Below are 19,304 nucleotides of genomic sequence, written 5' to 3' on the forward strand. Positions count from 1 at the left end.
TTCCGTTTCCCCAGCTCCGTCTAGAAAAGGTGTAGATACCGGGCCAGGTCCCATTGCTTCTGGGGGCGGCTGTTGTCTGCGCTGTGCTGCCAGGTCAGCCCATCGGTGAGCAGCGACACGCCCAAGCGGTCAGTAGACAATTCAGCCTTCAGCAACGCCAACAAAACATGCCCTTGCATGATAGTTACGGTAAGACAGGTATATGAGGAGTATGTGCCTGGGATTATGGGGCCGAGAAGGCTAAGGAAAAGCCAAGATGGCAATAAACACTCCCTAGTGGACATTGACTTGGAAACGTGTCTATCATCGGGAGGATTGAGACGAATGAAAAAGAAACTTCATGTCCTTTCTGCTTCTCTGTGCCGTCCCGCTTTGATCCTGATCCATTATGATCCATCCAGACAGACACGAAGGAACCCATATTGGGTCGGTCTGTGTATGTGTCTCTGCCCAGTCACGTCCCATCGTAAAGAGTTTTTTTAAACAATTAAATTGAAATGTGAAAGCGGAGTTTTGTGAATCCATCCAAGTCATCCATCCAACCCACGCCCCTTGGGTTGGGACTTTGTTATGTGATGGGGCCAATCCTGGTTTGTGATTCACGATTTACATACAATCGTTCTCCTTCTAAAAAGAAATTTTCAGCCTCTTCCCACTTGAGATCCAGTTTTTGACTCCATTTACCGGCTCGATGCGGCGCATGGTGGAGAAGAAAGAATCATGAACTACTAAGTTAGTGCTTCAAATCCAAGCATGTGCGAGAAAAGGCCAAGCAAAAATCTCATGTAAAATATCAATTATTGGGCATGGATTGAAAATACTCTGACGACTCCGCCAAGACCTAACAAGTCAGGCAGGCAACGGCAACGGCAGCGCAAAAGCAAAGCAAAGGGTCAAAAAGGCGGGCATGAGCGAAATGACGGCGGTTTCGCCATGTCTAATCTTATTGCCTTCTTTCTTCTTTTCTTTTTGCCAATTTGGGTCACGACCTTGGTCTTTTTTGCGCCCTGGCGTTGACGTTGCCAGCCATTTCTTTCTAGAATATTGATTTTACCATTGGGGGCTTTTCTTTCTTTGTAAGCTCCGAAACAACCGGACTTTGTCATAATCAAGTTCTCAAAGAGCCCAGTCGGAGTGTGGAAAGAAGAAAGGCTTGTATTTCCGCTGACAAAACTTCCAACCGTTGTGTCCCAATATGAATCGTGTACGAGTCGTGATTCGCCATCTTCTTGACCTTGACCCTGATGGGTGGGACGTCAAGGTCTTGTCAAAGACTTGAACTTGAGTTTTCATGATGGAGCGGGCCTCGCTGATGAATCATTCGCCAAGGGTGTTGGTCTAGTGTTGCACGCCTTTGATTCTGTGCCGCTCGTTGGTCCAGAGGCAAGACAAGAAACACTCCCCCCTTCGATCGGCCTTGGGTTGAGCCCGATCCCGATAAACAAATGGTCAAGAGTTTTCGCCGCTGATAAGGAATCCCGGTGACTATCGGCGGACGGACAAGTAAATGATATGGCGTCAATGCCGGCTACTATGGGAAACTCCTGACCCGAGGTTAATGTTAATATCACGATACCAAATAAGCGTAAGATCCACAATTTATCAAGATGAAGAGACGATGAAGTGATTGTTTTTGAATGTTTTATCATTTATTTTTTAGACTTAATTGAAAGTCTCTTTTTGAACTATCTATCTAATCGGCTACCACTCAACCTTCTAGTGGGAGCGGTACCTAACCATGATGTGATCCAATTCCTCATTGCCTGGTACAATTCTGTCTTTCTTTATTCCTTCAATAGTGGTAGAGTGGTGAAAATCCGTAAAAGTCGTATCCTTTAAATATGATAAAAAAAAAAGCTTTTTTTGCTGTATCCCAAAATCCCGTTGTGGTATCCCTTTGTATAACAAAAAACGCCAGTGTAATGCCCGCCATATCGCTTTGTGTATCAAACAAGTCGCTAAAGAAAATCACAATTCATTCGTAAGACGCAGAGTCAAAGTAAAACCCCCCCTGCTTTAGTAGACCGAGATGGCCGACACAAGCCTCGCGGGACTGCGAGGTGGAAGGTAGTACTCCTCTTCGTAGAGTGAGTTGGATTCTTCTTGTTGTTGTTGTTGTTGTTGTTGCGATTGCTTCTTGGCGTCCTTCTCGTTGAATGTGAGGATTGCTTGAGGAGGCGATGGGGGCATTGAGTCCTCGTCGGAAGAGTCTGAGTCGTGATCGACAAGCTCGGGTGGTGAGCTGGAGTGGGAAGGTGTTCGGACGAGCTCGAGCTGAGCGTAGTCCTCCTCGAGGTCATCCTCCTCCATGTCGTCTTCGATCTCGATGTGGCTGATTCGGGGGCTCATGGCCTTGGTGGGAAGAGAGGGAGTGTTGGACATCTCGATGTCCTCATCCTCAGAGTCGTAGTCGTCAGAGTCAGAAGAGTCGGAGTCGTAGTCATCCTCGTCCTCCTCCTGGACGACCTCATCGGCCCATTGCACTCGTCGTTCTTGTTGGGTGTTGTTGGCTCCTCGGACGGACTGGTTGAACCAGCGTTCTTGTTCACGCTCGGCATCGGCAAGCTCAAGCATCAGAGAGTCGAGGAGGTTGGCGTGGCCGACAAGAAGGCGGAGGTCGTGATCAGGCTGGGCAGCCTCTCGAGAGAGCTTGGCCCGAGCCTTGTGAGCGAGGTAGTAAGTTTGTGTGACGGACATGTTCTTCTTGAGTGTAGACTGGCGAAGAGAAGAAGTTGTAGTTGTCGACATTGTGAGTAGAGGATCCAGGGTGTATATATGTATGTTGTGAGTCAAGGCAACGATCCCGATTGCGGCAGGCTTGAATTAGCGGCCGGGGTGTGTTCGGTGGTGACAATGACTTGATAGATTGTGTGATAAGGGACTAGCACTATGAGTCCTTGGTAGCAGATAAGATGAAACAGACTGTAAAAGCCAAGACTGTGGAGAAGATGTGATGATCTTGTAAATCTGGTTAACTGTTGTTGTTGCTGTTAATGATGGGAGACGAGATGGATCTTGGAACGGGGGAAAGCGAATCTTTTAACTCGAGTTGATCCTTTACGGACTTTTCACCTTGTCTCAAGCTTCCAAGGGCGTGGGCCATGGGGATTACCAGTTATGCCCGACACGCCGCTTGGCGGACTTTGCACACGCGGACCCGAGGAGTGCGAGAAATGTCCTGGTAGGGGTAGAGACTCAAAGGGGGGTGTGGCTTAGTGATCGGTTGACAAGGATGAGGTTATGGTGTGGGTGAGCGGATGACTCTTGGTCACCGCGAAGCCGCGAAAGCTTAGAAACCACCGACTCTAACGGTACCTAGATTTTCACATGGTCTCTCTATCCACTGCCATGTGCAGAACACGTATCTCATCGTCTCCGGCCCCGACCTGGCGGACCTTGCGGAGAGCCCATGTCAATGCTCGGCCTTAGGTACTTCGGTCAGGCCGCCAGGTTACGGGGTCAGACCAGGTACCTCTCACGCAAAGTGTACCCGAAATGGAGTCGCGTTATGCCTTTACCCTAGGTTTTTGAGGTTTTCTTTTTTCTTATGCTGGGTTTCTTCCATGCTCTGGAGTCGACGCTATCTCAGTGACTGCAACTTCCGTGTCTTCTAATACCAGCCTACCAATTCGATTAACAGTAGCCTCAAGCGATGGACTCGTTATTCTCCATCAATCGAACGAATGGCGCAATTCCAAACACCGAACCAAAAGCCAACTCAGCACAACTCAAATTGAAGCGCTGTAAGCATACCTACTAAGTAGCAGACAATCTCACACATGGCTGGCGTAAAATGATTCATAATCGCAGTAGGTGGTTGATTAGCAACCCTGTGCCTTAGTGTGTCGTTTCACCCAATCAGGCTTGTTTGTTCGTACATGTTCTCTTAGCTCCGAGGACGGATTTACAAGCATCGCCCTTCTGAAATGTTCCCTACAGCGAGATGGAGGCTTACATTTAGACCTAACGCAAGTGCGATTTCTCAGCACTCCAGTACAAACCGTAAAGTTTAATCGTTATTACGCCCTGTCGGTGTTTAGAGCTTGACAGACTCCGACACGGCGGTGACTCTTTTTGCACGATGAATCAATGATTTTCCTACTTGGGATAGCTACTGGATGACTCTTTTCTTTTGCTGGCTCGGCAACAATATCAAAAAACCAAACAGCAATGTTGATATCCGTAGAGTCCATCAATTCCTAATTCAAGACATTCCCCTGCGTCCCGTGCCTGTGTTTGTGCTTGTGCTTGCTACCCGTCCGTCCCATCTATTCAAAACCTGATCCCCGTTCCTGTCACGATGACAAGGAGGATGACCTCCCAAAAGTAAACTCAAATACATACCTCTACTAATTGCTGAGGCCCCCTACATTAGCATCTAGGCACGTCAAATCACATATCGCATCACATCACAGTAAACACTAAGAAATAAAACCAACGCTTATGAATTGACCACTGGGCAGAGCCAAGCTCGCGATAATATTACAGTGTGCACCCTTTTAATGTAGGGCAGTTTCACATAGCGGCCGACTTATAACCTCCGCATTGTGTATCCCCTATTCGCTTCGCATCATGTACCCTTGCTGAAGCCTAACTCCGCCTCAATCGCTTGTCAATCTGTCATTAGCCAAGCCTGTCAAGATTCCTGCAAAAGGGATAGCAAAGCGAGAGCGAGCAACCACTGATTGCTCACAGTATCCGGGGTCATGGCGCAGTCCGCGGGTCACATCTTAATACGTGTGAACGTACATATCACTTGTAATTTGTAGGGCTGAGGTGAAGTTGACCTCCTCTTCGCTGTATGCACCGGGTTTGAGCTAAACACCGAGTTATGCTTTGTACGTACGGACCAATGGTTGGCGATTGATCACCGTCATGTTCCTCAGCCCAAATGATAACAAGTCAAGCTTACACAGCCAAGCTTTTTGTTACAGAAAACACCGTCGTGGCTTATTAGGTTGCTATGAAGCTTCCCTGAAGCTGTCAATAACCAGGCAACTTAATTCCGCTTTCGTCGCATAAGGAATTATCCAACGATCCCATCGGCGTTGCTGGGCCATTTGTCTTTGGCGACTGCCTGTCTCTACGGGTAATCATTAGGCATCTCTCAATGCTGAGTTAGTTTCCAGGCACGCAATTGAAGCCTGTTTCCACATCCTTGTTCAGTTCTGCAAGTGCCGTGTTGGTAGAGTAAGTAACTTTTCACGATATGATCCGACTACCCGCAATAGTCAATATTCGTGATGGCAGCCAAAACTCAGCCGACTCGGATACGCGGCTTTGTCAATCGGTTCAAGTTGATGCCGAATCTTACCTTACTTGACAAGAGGATAATGTCCACGTTATTGCCGAATCATCAGTGCGGATTCCCGAGTTCACCGAGCTATCCCATCAGTCACTTTTGGGTGTGTCTCCGCAGGTACGGTTTTTACACGGGATTGGTATTGACAAAAGAGTCACACCTTTTTTTTTTTCCTTTTTCTCTGCTCCGTCTCTTCTGAAACTCCGCTTTTTCTTTTTTGTGGATATTCTTGTATTTTTCGTTCTTTTTTTCGCTTCCATCACCAAGAGTGGCTACCCATTCTACGGTACTCGTAACTCGCTAATCAGATCAGAACGGCCTGCTCGGCGGTACTTCTTGAATAATGGGTCTTTTCTTCTTCTTTTTTTTCTTCTCCTTGGGCTGGGAGATTCCCGAACCGTTCCTGACAGCCCGAACGCCATTTATTGGATGCAAGATTCCTTCGATTCATGTTCTTCAGCCCAGCGGGCCATGCACAAAAGGTTGAAGAGAAGGGCCCAACATTTCGTCCATCGGCTTCGACCGTCTGCATGAGAACCCTAGTTGGGAATTTGAGGATTGAATTGATGCCATTTTGAGTCATCAAGCCATACCGTAACGTATTCTCAAAAGGGTTTAACACAGCAAGCCAAAGTCCGCTTATTACTGTGCACGTAGACTGTAAATAGGTGGCACGCAGACCGTAACTTACTTCTCCCCTTTTGACCGCTCTGGTTAAGGTTATCCACAGTACAGTCAGCATCGCATCTTGAAATGGCGGAGATTGGTGAGTTGTATTGTACATTCACCGCGCCAAAAGCCCGTCAGCCAGCGCCCGCTACAATTAAAGCACAGCGTACTTTTTATCCAGGTTCAGGCTCAGTCAGGCTCACGTTCAAGAATAGGCGTAAGCCGGTGTTAAGATTTGGCGTTAACTTTGGTGAGGTTACCGAATTGGGTTGTTTTAGCGGGTGGTCCCTTAATCTGCTTTGTCAGTCGGTTCTTGGTTTCTTGCGTCTTCTTCTCGGCCGAAGGTTTTCTAGCTTCTATGGGGGGGTGTTTTTATGAACTGTCTACCCACTTATCTCGTAAAACTGCCTGTTTTTTCTACACCATGATTCCTAATGCGATCAATTACTGATGAGTGAGAAGCTTCTACAGCCTACCATTCGAGTTTCTTTTATTTACCATTTCTCACGGTGGATTGTATCATGATTTCGATGACGCGACATTGATAATTTCCAAAATCACAACATGTATATACGCCTTTGCGCATTCATCTGTTGAGGAAGGCTTCCATTTCCTCGTGACTTGCGGAGGTTTTTCGCATTCGGATCTTACAAGTCTCCGTTGCCGACCCGAGCGAATCCTTCCACTCCATTCACACACCCGCTGATCAGAGATCTAGTTATCTCTATGATCGACTCGACTCCGACTCGGTAGAAAGAGTCGTCACATCACAGCAAGAACCCACGGAACTTCATAATGGCCGATCTACCGGCAAAACGTGGGGAAGCGAGCAAAGATATCCCACGTTTATTTCCTAGCCCCGAAGGATCCGTCGCATTCATTCATGCTCATTATCGCAGTTTGACATAAAGCCGCAAATTCCGTTTCATTGACGTCGTTGAAGCTCAACCCGTGCTAGCTTTCAATTTGTCAGGACATCGCATCGATACATTCAAAAACAAACTCGCGGAAGCTTGATACGGACGGCTCGGCACATGCCAACCCGTCGTCCCTCAACTCAAATAGATTGATGACGTGAATACTCGAATCAAGTTGACCAAGTCATTTGTAAAAAAGACAAAATTACAAAGCAGACCACAAAAAACAATACCACAGCCGTGCGTTGTCAGGCACGCGAGTTCACAACGCCACGAAACTACGTCGTCGAACCCAAAGCCACGCGCTCTCGTTTTCCTCGTCTGGAAAGAGATCATCTATCGATCACATATCTCGCCTTGATACCCAGTAATCGCGGGCCAAAAATTCCCAACTCTATCTGCTATACACACACTTCGCCATCTAGTCTTGGCTTTGTGGGAATTTACGTCACTTCAGGGTACATATGCATCGATCTTCCAAATTTCCCGATCCAACCGTCTAGTCTATCACTAGAACTTCCGAGGCGACTTTCATTCAGATCGGTACCCTCAGTGACGCAAAAGCGACTCAAAAATGTGAAACACAAACTCAAATGTGGAAAAGAAAATTTCTTTGTTTAATGGGTCAACAAGTTTGGTGATGCATACACATGGTGTTTTCGCAGTTTTACAAAACTCCGAATGATCTAACATCAGCGATTGGGCGGCTAGACGGTGGATAGAGCGGCAATGTTGAGCATCCAGCAATGGATGTCACTGCGGTGCCGGTTCTATTTCTAATAACATTTCCAGGTGATTGGTATTAGATGACGCCAAAGGATCTTCTGTCGCATTTCTTGAACGGGCAACAGTGCTTACCTGAGAGTCACCACCCACACCTGACACTATTGCAGTCGTGCTTCTCAGCAACCTCGACAGCTCGAATCGAAGACCTGATCTAATCAGGCCGATTATAAGGGTCCTTCTCGTTGGTGTGCTAGTTCTCTGCGCTATTCCTCAAACCCATCTCTTGATGCGCTTGCTCTTGGTATCGGTTGTATAGCCAGACAGCGTGAGAAGAGAGCTGCATAGAGTGCTGTGTCCCTTTTGGACTAAACGGAGGACAACACATCAAATTCGTTATTAACAATAAGCTCCCCTTCGAGATATCGTAAGGACTAATATCAAATTGTCATCTAATGAGTGTAGTGTTGCCTGGAAATGGGGGTGTACGTCTTGCTATAGGTTAGGTACTATACCAACAGAAATCAGACTATCTGGTTTCAACACATTGATGTTAAAGTAAATTGAGTACCTGACGAAGACAATCTTACTAACAGTAAGTCTATAATGATAAACTGTAAATATGATAAGATGCATGACATGGCAGTGACCAATATACTGGAATAATAAGCAAGATCTTACTTGGGTCGCATGCACAAGCATTGCTTTACTAGGCTATCACAAAATGTGAAAGATTTCTAATGACAAGGAAACTGTTTAGAATCATTAAGTGATAGAATTGTGCTTGAAAATAATCTCCCTCTACAAACTACCTCTACGTTATTCAACAGAGTTCACTGCGCCGGATAGCTTGTCTTGGTCAAGTTTTGTATTCCAAGCTATGAATCGACAGTGCTACACATAGTTTGGACCTGTACAATACCAGCTGTAGGATTTTTAAAAATGTATGTTACTCGGTACTTCATCATTCTTTACATGTTGGGCAATATCTCCCTCTTTTCGCACCGGTCTTTTTTTCGATAGTTTAGATGGCGAACCAACCCTTGATAAGGATTTGTGCCACCACCAGCACTTTGATTACATGCATGATTAGGAGATGCTTTATATACAATTTCAAATAACAAGAAGCTTGATTGAAGGGGACCATATGCATGTAATGTCTTTTGTCTGCAGTTATGATATTGGATCTCCAGTCATTCACCTGAATGTGTCGTGTAAGTCAACGAAGCCTGGGCAGGTGGCATGGATGTTGAGAGAGGGGGATACATGAGATACTTACAGTAGTTAATGTAAGAATTAGTAATCTCTTACTACTCTCACTCGCCCAATATAAGAACCCGTAGTATCATTTGAGGATGCGGTCCTTTTGAGCTGGATGTCTGTAAGTTGTGTAACTCTCAACATCCACTGTCTTGAGAGACACTTAGTAGAACCGTCAACCCTAAGTAGAATACACATAATCGCCCTGTATCGATCATTCTGATCATATAACAAAGCCTCATTCCCTTTACGTACACACAGACTCTCCAGCACACACCCACCTCTAGGTTAGAAAGTCAAGCGAGTCATGCGACATCAACTCAACAAATCAAAGTGGAACGTTAGTACAGGACATTAATAGACACCCAAAGCTAATATAAAAGGTTGGGAAACTACACTGCTCGTAATCCCTAACAGGGCCTAAACAATTTCCAACACTTTGAGCATTGCCGCTTGATCGGGGAGGGGCTTATATACTCAAATTTAAGGCTGACGGCCGTAAGCCCCTATGGTGTAGTGGTTTATCACGCAGCTCTTATATATCCAGGACTCTTTGGAGATATGCTGAGGTCGCGAGTTCAATCCTCGCTAGGGGCACCACCTTTTTTGTCTTTTCTTGTTTTACCGTTATCGTGTTAATTTGGACTTTTTGAAGTGATCTGTGTTCCACGGTTTTTTTCTCTTTTTTTTTTTTTTTTTTTTTTTTGGGATTTATTAGTTTGGTTATCGTTTGGGTCGGTTACTAGTTACAGTATGAAGAATGCCTCACTTGACCACTGAGAGAACCCAGCCATGGAAATAGTATTAAATGATATTCGCTTTTGTCTATGTATCTCAATTGTATTCAAACAAATTAATCCACTCGCAACTTTTGCTTGGTTCGCTTTCGCTTGCCTCCGACTTCCCTTCCTTCCTCCACCTCCAACAAAGCCTCGCGCTTCTTCTCCGACACGAGCTTGAGCGCATCCCGAACAACACGTGTTTCCAGGTTGACGCCCTCTTCTTCCCAGGCCTCCATATCGCGGCCCACTCGCTTCTCGATGGTCAGGGCCAACTCCACATCACGTTGTCCCACAAAGCTGACAGCCTCACCCTTGCGTCCCGCACGGGCTGTACGACCTACACGGTGAATGTAGTCGTCGGGGTCGCGAGGCAGATCGTAGTTGATAACGAGGCTGACTTCAGGGATATCCAGACCTCTGGCAGCAACATCCGTCGCCACGAGAATACGAGCTGCTGAAGCACGGAAACGGGCTAGGTTGTCGATTCGTTGTCTCTGGGGCAGCTTGGAGTGTAAAGATGTGACTCGATGTTCCAGCATGCGAAGTAGATGGTGGAGGTAATCGGCAGTCGAAGTTCGGTTGCAGAATAGGATAACAGTCTTGTCGACATTGGTCTCGGTGAGTAGGAAGGTGTGGAGGTAGTGTTCTTTATGCGTTACAGGAACCTTGATGTACATCTGCTTCAGTGTTGCAGGAATAGCTAGCGTCTGTGTGTCAACCTCGCAAACAAATACTGGCTGCTTGCCCGGCTTGATAGGCATGTCCTTCAAGGCGCGGACCTCTGGGGTAATAGTAGCAGTGAAGAGAAGAGTCTGTCTTTCGGTGGCTGGTGGTAGAACTGACAGACATTCCTCCACATCAGGAAGCATACTGCCAGGCCCGGTAGCGTTCAAAAGTCGATCAGCCTCGTCAAGAACCACATATCGAACTCTCCTCAATCCACAGATTGTGTCCTCTCCGGAAGTGCGAATGTGATCTGCCAACCGTCCTGGAGTTGCGATTATAACGTGTGGTCGCCTTCCAATCTCAATTGCCTGTGTTCGCATGTCTGAGCCTCCAGTCACCAAGATAGCCTTGAGACTTTGAGGAGAAGAGATAGCCTTGAACTGCTCGAAAATCTGAAGTGCCAGTTCTCGGGTTGGCGTCAAGACGACAGCAAAGATGGCAGTAGGATCTTCAGACCACTTCTGCAGAATAGGCACCGCGAAAGCAACCGTTTTACCTGAACCTGTTCTACTGCCACCAATGCAATCTCTCCCCTTCAAGATCTCGGGAATACAGCCCTTCTGAATGCCCGTGGGTCGCTTGATAGCCATATTTCCTAGCGATTGAACCAGCCATGGCTGTACATTGAGGGCGGAGAAAGTGGTGTTTGGGTCGGTGGGAGCTTGAATCGAGTTTTTGGGTGCGACTACAGGCTTTGCTTGAACTTCCTTTTTGTCCGCTTGAACATTTCGCTTAATTCGAGAGGGCGCCGTGATGGTAGATAGTACTCTCTTCAACTCTTCATCGTCATCATCATCACCATCATCCTCCGGCTCAACGTTTTCATTCTCATCCTGGGATATTTCTGCAGTCCTGCGACGCTTTCGAGATGCACCGCTGTCGAGGTAATCGGACTCGTCGGAAGATAAGGCGGCACCAGATATAATTTCTTCGTCTGATGCAGAAGTCGCATGATCTGATTCAACGGAATGCGCCATATTTCGGGATTTACGAATTGCAGGAACTGGTAAAATTCGTCCGAGTGCAAGCTCGCGGCAATGCGAAGTTCGATTCGATGGGACCTGAAAATTTTGGCGGTGACTGGTGTCGTAAAATCGTGGAACCATGGATTTGACCCGCTTTGAACCCCACATGTAGATGTAGACGCGCGCTTACAGCAGCATGAGAAGACACTAAAAACACTAATCACTTATATACGTGGATGATCAAGGGAATGATGCAAAGACTGATTCTCTTGTGACGCAGACTAAAATCATTTGTTTTTTATGTTTCATATCAAGTGTCAGTATACACATTAATTGTAAACAATCGGCGCCTGTTTTGCGTCTTCAAGGGGCGAGATCGACCATCAAATGCGACAGGGTCTTTGTGACGAATAGGAAGGCATGCCCGGGATGCATTCAGCTGTAATGTTACAGTAGTTGTGTCTTGGATTCCTACTCGCTGGCTGGACATGTCAATATCATTTGTTTTGATGATTGATTAATTCCTGCAGCATGCCAGGATACTCTCTGTATGTCAGTATGTACTCAGGGGCTTCTTGACAGGAGGCGCTTCCCGAGCATATTTGACTTGCCAATAGTAGGGAAGCCCCACTGATTGTCGTAATCTGCTGAGTGTTTTGAAACGATGACACAGAAGAAGGGTCGTCGGCACATGAGTGAGACCAAGTAAAACAAAACAGAAGAGTGCATATCCAAGACACCAAGGATTGGGGGCCATAACTTAAAACCTGAAATTCGGTCAATTGTGACGACGGAAATGACGATGTGTGTACTCTGTACCACCACCAAGTTACATATTCAATCTTTGGGTGGTTTATCGGTCCATGGATTTTCTTTCATCTTCTCGTATAGCAAACTCTTGGCTTTGGATAGAGGTCCATGCGAGTTGAGTCGATCATGTTCATCCCCACCATCCATCCATCTTATCCATGCTCATTGATCTGATCATGCTTGGACTGTTGGTCGTCGACCCTCGGTAATACCTCGCACAAGGGACCTCGGGCATAGCAACCAGCGTACCACCCTTTGTGCTTGTAGATACCGGATCTCATAACAATTTATAATCGTACGCGTGTTTACAAGAGTTTGGCGAGAATCTGAGACAACACCCAAAACCACCAATCCACGGATAGTCCGTCTCTCAGGGTTAACCTTAGTCTAGACAGTAACAGCTCAAGCTTCATCCCCACTCAAGCCTAGCGCCCAATGCTTACAGGGAAGTTGAACCGCTCAACGCCCCCGCGCCGCAGACAAAGAATGGATGAGCTCAGGTACACTGCAGGGGTGTCTTCCACTGGGCTTGAGGGGTCATAGGTGCCCTAGTTCCCAAGCGCCCCCCCCGGGTCCAGCTGTCCATCAGTTCAGCACAGGCACCTAGTCACCTCAGTCACAAGCCCACTCAAGGGACCCGATCCAATCAATGTATCTGCCGTCAACGCCATTACCAGCTTACGCTTCCTCTTTTCTCTCATTTCTTGGTCTCGTCCTCTCTCATCTCATCTTTTCTCTTTCTCCTGAATCTTCTCGCCTCGGCTTCATTTGCTTAACTCGACGACGTGTCGTTGGCTGACACGCTTTTTTGTCATATTGGACCCTGCAACTGTTCTGGGTCTTGCTGCGGAATACCCAATAAATAGGTACCTACCTTGTATTTTATATCCACCCGCCCCGAATCGTCCTTTCCCCGCTCTTTTGCGTGGGCTGTTGTTCTCCTGCGCTTGCCTCACCTTCTTCGACAACGACTTTTGTATTTCAGTCTCGCTTTGATAACTTGGTTGATCACTTTCAAACGCTCGTTGTGTCTTTTATCCAAATTTGGTCATTATTGAAACCGTAAAGTTGCTTGGACGTTCTTGTATCTCTATATTCCAAACACCCGACGACGCTGGCCGCTCGACGACTTCGCCGTTACAAACCCGATTATCCGAACCGATTGTCCCCAATATTATATATCTTGTCTTGGAGAAGTCCTCGGTCAACCACAAGAACAATATCTTCTGGCTATAACTCACCACTCACACCCACGCCATCCGTAAGCTGTAGCGACCAGCACGATCCTCAAGATGGCCGACCAACAGTCTCAGGGCACCGACCCGACTCCCCAACCTGTATGCTCCCATTCACCATACCTGTGCAGCTTGAGCTACTTACTTACGAAATCATAGCAACAACCTGCCGCTCCTACTCCGATCTCTCTCCCAACACACAACTCTGGCCCCTCGCCCGTCCCTCTTCTCCGACCTGCCATTCCCGGCGCAAGAAGTGGCGGAGCTCGCACGCCGAGACTTGGTCTTGCTATTCCCCCATCACCCAATGCCAAACCAGTAGGCAACCAAGGAGCACCAGCAGTTGCTCCCTCAAGGCCACCGCTGCCAACGCTGCACCTTGCAACTCCCATGGGTAGCCAAGTAGCTCCCCAAGAACAACTCCCTCGATCCCAATGCGCCACTCAGCCATCAGCAGGCGGCGGTAGCGAGAGCAGCGCTGCTCACTCCAGGTCCGGCAGCTTTGGTCCCCTGGATGGCCGGGCAAGCAACCCCACTTCTGCAGGATCTCAATACTCAGCTCTATCCTTTGCCTCTCAGTATGGCATTGGTGTGTCAAGGCCCCAAGGGACCCCAGACCCTGTGTCTGCTGTGGGATCTATGTATTCGGAGAGAAGTGAAGGTGGCGTTTCCATGGAACGTGATGGAAGCTTACAGGGACTGGAAGCTTTCGACAAGCTAACTATCGAGAAAGCCAGAACTCTTGATGTCGATGATCTCGATGAAGAGGGTTGGAGGATCGCCAGTCTTGAAAAGAGAATTGTCGAAATCGGAAACCTTGGTGAGGGTGCTGGTGGCGCCGTCACAAGGTGTAAGCTTAAGGGTGGCAACACTGTTTTTGCTTTGAAGGTGAGAGACGACTTGGGATGCAAGCGAAGTTTCGTTACTAACAATATCCAGGTCATCACTACGAATCCGGATCCCGACGTAAAGAAGCAGATCCTCCGAGAGCTAGGATTTAACAAGGAGTGCGCTTCAGACCATATTTGCAAGTATTATGGTGCATTTGTGGACCCATCCACGGCCACCATCTCTATCGCAATGGAGTTCTGTGAAGGTGGCTCACTCGACAGTATTTACAAGGAAGTAAAACGCCTGGGAGGCAGAACGGGAGAGAAAGTGCTGGGTAAAATTGCCGAGGGTGTTCTCGGCGGTCTAACATACCTGCATACCCGACGAATCATTCACCGCGACATCAAGCCTTCCAATATCCTGCTGTGTCGAGACGGCGCCGTCAAGCTTTGCGATTTCGGTGTCTCGGGCGACTTTGGTACCAAGGGTGAGGCCAATACCTTTATCGGCACCAGTTACTACATGGCCCCTGAACGCATCACGGGCCAGTCGTATACCATTACCTCGGATGTCTGGTCGACAGGAGTTACTCTTCTTGAGGTCGCCCAACATCGATTCCCGTTCCCCGCAGATGGCACCGAGATGCAACCGCGTGCCAATCTCATTGACCTCCTTACCTACATTGTTAGGCAGGATGTGCCGAAACTGAAGGACGAGCCTGATATGGACGTGTACTGGAGTAATAACTTCAAATACTTCATTGAGTGCTGGTAAGGTACCTGAACCCCATTTACATGCTCACTTGCTGACATCGTTAAAGCTTGGAAAAGCAACCCAACCGCCGAGCTAGTCCCTGGAAGATGATGGAGCATCCATGGATGGTTGAGATGCGCAGCAAGCGCGTTAACATGATGAAGTATCTTTCTTACGTCTGGGGTTGGGGAGACCAGCCCAAGGACTCTTAGAAGAATTCACGAGCCGCTCAAGCCTGACGAGCAGAGCTTCAACCCACCCCAAGAAGGGCAGGGTACCAAGGAACCTCAAGACACTCAAAAAGCAGAGATTGCTGAAGAAGTAGTTGAAATGTGGGGGCAGCTTGGGTTCGTTAATCGAAGACATAGCTCTGAACCATGAACGCTGTTTCTCATATCATCAACCGAAGCAGATAAAACCATGCTTTGCGACAACAGTTTTGTCTACGCCCACGGTGATGCAAACAAAGCCGGGCCTTTGTCGTGAACATCTTCCTACTACTTATCTCAATTTATGACCAGGGCCGTGGCCTGGGGATTTGCAGCCACATGGACTTGCGAAGAATTGTTCAAGTCACAAGAACATGGAGACATAAGTGCCTGCAACATTAGCAAACTTTGAGTATTGGATATTGGTCAAGAATGGGTTATGAGGCAGTGTATTAAAACTCAGCGACGTGCGCATTGAATATACGACATGTCTGACCGCAAGCGCATCAATTTTTATTATATTCTCCCACTTCAACACATGGGTATCAAACTTCTTGGCTACATGACTTTCCCGGCATAATCCAATCCAGATATCAAGTATAGGTACTCTAAGCATTCCTCTAAATTCACTCGGAATCCGCAGGTGGGTCTCCCATTAGTTCACGCAGGGCGACAGTTGCATATGCACTGCGTCCAAGCTGGAACTTGACAACTACTGCGATCTTGCTGGGCTCCTGGACAACAGGAGTAGCCTCGGAAGTGTTCTCCGAAGGAACTGCCTCCCCTTCACCGACTTGACCACTGGCATCTGTCATCTCAACCTCGGTGCTGTCCTCAACCTTGGTCTTTTTAGCTGTCGAGTCGGACTCGGCATCCTCTCGAGAGCGCTTTCGGTTGGCTGCCTTTGAGGCTTTGATGTTATCGAGATCAGTCGGGTGCATCTGCTCCGTATCGTCGGAGTATGCGCGGAACTCAGCAGAGGGTGTGGCGAGGAAGCGGTTCATGATCTTACGGTATCGGCCGGGCAGACTGAACTCGCGACGCATACGGCGCATCTTGTAGGGATCGAGGTTTCCATTCTCGTCCCGTCCCATAAACTCCCTGTAGAACTCGCCAATGTCGTTCTCAGGGTAGACAACATCGTAGCCTGGTGTGGGCAGTACGATGTCAAAGATGGTGTAGTTACCGCTGGCTGCTTCCTCGGCTGTAAGTGGGCGAGCACGAACAGGAGTGTCCTCGTCGTCCTCAACGGGGTTAATGATATCATCGCCGTCTTGGTCCTGGCCGCTGACGAGGGGCGTGGTCTCCGCCGGCGCAATGATGAGATCGCCAGGGATGACGCTCTTGCCGTGAAGCTCCCATCTCTGGCTGGTAACGTGGTTCCAGACGTAAGACTGGTAGGCATGAAGATACATTGAACGAAGTCCACGGGTAATATGAACCAGGGACCCAATAAAATCACGTCGAGACTGAGATCCTTGTCGGTTCAGATGTCTGAAGATACAGTTCTCGGCAGAAAATCTTCGCGGCATAATGTCAATGGCTCGTCTAACGTCCTTGTTTGTGAGAAAGAGCATGCAAGCTTGGTTTCGTAGGTATTCATCTCTCTTGGAAGGCTCTTCAGGGATCTCGCCCGCCTCGGCCTTTTGTGCGATCTCGTCGTCGTAGTGGAGCAGCGATTTGACTGCCTCTTCGTACTTGTCGCCTAGAATAAGTTGACCAACTTGGTGCGTGCCAACCTCGTGGGTTCCAAATCGCTGGTGACCAAAGTAGTTGATCCAGCCGTGTTCGTTCATGTGACCCAAGGAAGAATCAACATTCTTCTTCAGCTTTTCGACCTGTTGAGTGATGGACTCATCGCTAGACTCGCCAATTATCTGGCAGTTCTTAATAGCAATAACGAATTCGTTACCTAAAAGCTGTCCAAGGTAAATTGGCTTATCCTTGTACTCATAGTCGCCAGTCGAAACACCCCAGATTCTACCGTTGATACCGGCAAGGTTTCTAGGTCGCATGTACCGCACTGAACATCGCTGCACTGTCGAAGCTCTGCGGTCCTTGGTTCCAGCGTATCCGATGACTTGGGGCTTGACCTTGAGGAATCGGGAGATCTGGTTGACGGCATCCATAGTGTCCCGATTCTCCTTGAAAAGGGTGAAGTGTAAGTACTCGCCAGCTGGCTTCTCATCGCGGCCACCACCTCGACCACCACCACGACCGCGCTTCTTGCTGTTGGCTTTTCGTGGAGGAATAAGTGTCGCGATGATAGCACCGTCGTCGGCGGTGTTGGTGTCTATACGCGACTTGAAGATACGTCGAATCTCCTGGTGCACCTGACCTCGCTTTGCTCTGTCGTCCATGACCTCCGAAGTAACCGTCTTTCTCTTATCGTTATCGGGGCCTGCGCCAGCCTTGTATACTTCGATCAGCTCTTGAGCAAAGCGCTGGTCAGTCAGGCCTTCAAGAATGGCTGCATCCTCAGCCGAAACCTCGTTGACCTGCTCGGGCTGGGTAGCAGGCTTGGCCTCGGTCGCAGTCTCGTTCGAATGTCGTTTCTCAGCATCTTGCGTAGGCTCTTCTGGTTTGGCCTCCTTGACTTCGGACTCGCCATTGGCCTCCTTTTTTACCTCTGTCGCCTGCGACATTGTTAGCGCGTCAGAAAACTTGCAAGGCACAGTAGCACTTACTGGTGCCTCTTCACCTGCGATGCCAACTTGTTGAAGGTGCAGAACCGAACCATCTTCGTTAATCTCGTTGACTTGGAAGTCTGAGAATCTGTCCCAAGTTAGTCTCCCAATTACTTGTCTGAAGATTGACAAGTCGCGTACCTGGTGCGCATCTCACCAGTCCATGATATCGCCAAGGGTGTTACGCGCTGGCTAATACCGATGGACCGGGTGTAGGATGTAGTACCGCGCGCTGTGTGGTGATTTTGTTCCGCCATTGTGACTATTACAGCTGAGATTGAGCTGTATATCAATGTAGGTTCAATGTTGCGACAGTTATGTTTGTTTCGTCTCGATAATTGCTTGGCGGGGCAACTTTGCGATCTGTATTTTTTTCTCCGGCAGTATTTCGATAATGGTTGATTGGGGAAGGCGGTGATGGGCTTGAATGGGTCAGCGAGTGCAATGGGGTACCTCAAATGGCAGGCGGTCAAAGCTGGAATATTAGAAAAGATAGGGCGATCAGATACTTCTTATTATCTTTTAAATTCTCTTGTAGGCGTTGTAAAGTCTGTAACTAGTTGCTGTAAACGGAACCATGTTATATTGAGGCAAGCTTTAGAGTCTGTTACTGGTGTCTGCTTGGTCACGTTGATATAGGGATAAATCTGAACTTCTCAGCATTGTAGGCCATATCTATAGAACTGCCTACCAATCTTAGCATCACTACTTTAATTATATAGAACTGTTTCCAATAACAAATATGTGCATCCGTCTTTCCCAATATTAAACAAGTATTCAAATTACAACCCAGTACACCAGTAGACCGATACAAGGATAAGATGTGGTAGTAGCTTGAGTTCGACTAGTGGAATATGGGGAAAAAAGTGCCGGATGTCATTCAGTCAGAGCAGATTGTATAATGAAATCAGCTGAACATGTTTTTGAGACATTCCTGAGGCTCCTGGGGATCCGTTTAATAGATAGTTCATGTGGCATAATGGACCCCTGGTGGATATGGGCCTCCTAATGCATTACATATAATAATTGCCGCGCAAAGAGCGGTCATTTTATCAATCAATCAAGTCAGTAATCACATCTTGAAATGAGAGCACACTAACAAACCATGTCTCCTCAACATTCAGAAGCCGAATGGACCCCTCTCTTGTACAAGTCACTCAAAGACTGAAAGTTGCCCGCATGACAAGTTTACTTTTAGAATTTGTACTTGTACTCAATTTGATACCTTGCTTAACTGCCTACTAGGTAGGCTCTGCCCGGCACATCGGTTAATGACTTGTCCATTCATCCATTCATTCACTTGCAAGGGTTGTTTTTTTTGTTGCGCACGCACTTGCGCACACGAGATGTGATCCGGATCCAACCGCCCCTCCTCTCGCTCTCTCGCTCTCGTGCTCTCTTTTCTCTCCAATTTTTATCTTCTCTCATCACTTAC

The 19,304-nt window shown here is 47.8% G+C and overlaps 4 protein-coding genes across 4 annotated transcripts; 1 reads left to right on the forward strand and 3 right to left on the reverse strand.

Moving 5' to 3' along the window:
- Nucleotides 1–2,016: 2,016 nt before the first annotated feature.
- Nucleotides 2,017–2,748, reverse strand: FSST1_001757 (uncharacterized protein; the record flags this gene model as incomplete). The annotated part of the gene is made up of 1 exon (XM_083227680.1): nucleotides 2,017–2,748. One exon carries the CDS (start codon nucleotides 2,746–2,748, stop codon nucleotides 2,017–2,019), a length of 732 nt encoding a protein of 243 aa, XP_083091939.1.
- Nucleotides 2,749–9,724: 6,976 nt separating this feature from the next.
- FSST1_001758 (ATP-dependent RNA helicase DBP8) lies at nucleotides 9,725–11,356 on the reverse strand (the record flags this gene model as incomplete). Its single annotated transcript, XM_083227681.1, has 1 exon — nucleotides 9,725–11,356. The coding sequence occupies one exon, from the start codon at nucleotides 11,354–11,356 to the stop codon at nucleotides 9,725–9,727; it is 1,632 nt and encodes a 543-aa protein (XP_083091940.1).
- A 2,090-nt stretch (nucleotides 11,357–13,446) lies between these two features.
- On the forward strand, nucleotides 13,447–15,185 carry FSST1_001759 (kinase-like domain-containing protein; the record flags this gene model as incomplete). The annotated part of the gene is made up of 4 exons (XM_083227682.1): nucleotides 13,447–13,491; nucleotides 13,549–14,277; nucleotides 14,329–14,990; nucleotides 15,041–15,185. The coding sequence occupies 4 exons, from the start codon at nucleotides 13,447–13,449 to the stop codon at nucleotides 15,183–15,185; spliced, it is 1,581 nt and encodes a 526-aa protein (XP_083091941.1).
- Nucleotides 15,186–15,808: 623 nt separating this feature from the next.
- On the reverse strand, nucleotides 15,809–18,126 carry FSST1_001760 (pseudouridine synthase PUS7; the record flags this gene model as incomplete). The annotated part of the gene is made up of 3 exons (XM_083227683.1): nucleotides 15,809–17,818; nucleotides 17,870–17,957; nucleotides 18,011–18,126. 3 exons carry the CDS (start codon nucleotides 18,124–18,126, stop codon nucleotides 15,809–15,811), a joined length of 2,214 nt encoding a protein of 737 aa, XP_083091942.1.
- Between the last annotated feature and the right edge of the window lie 1,178 nt (nucleotides 18,127–19,304).

This window comes from Fusarium sambucinum, chromosome IV (assembly GCF_050947815.1).
Source record: "Fusarium sambucinum isolate potato_lamoka chromosome IV, whole genome shotgun sequence".
NCBI classification, from domain to species: domain Eukaryota; kingdom Fungi; phylum Ascomycota; class Sordariomycetes; order Hypocreales; family Nectriaceae; genus Fusarium; species Fusarium sambucinum.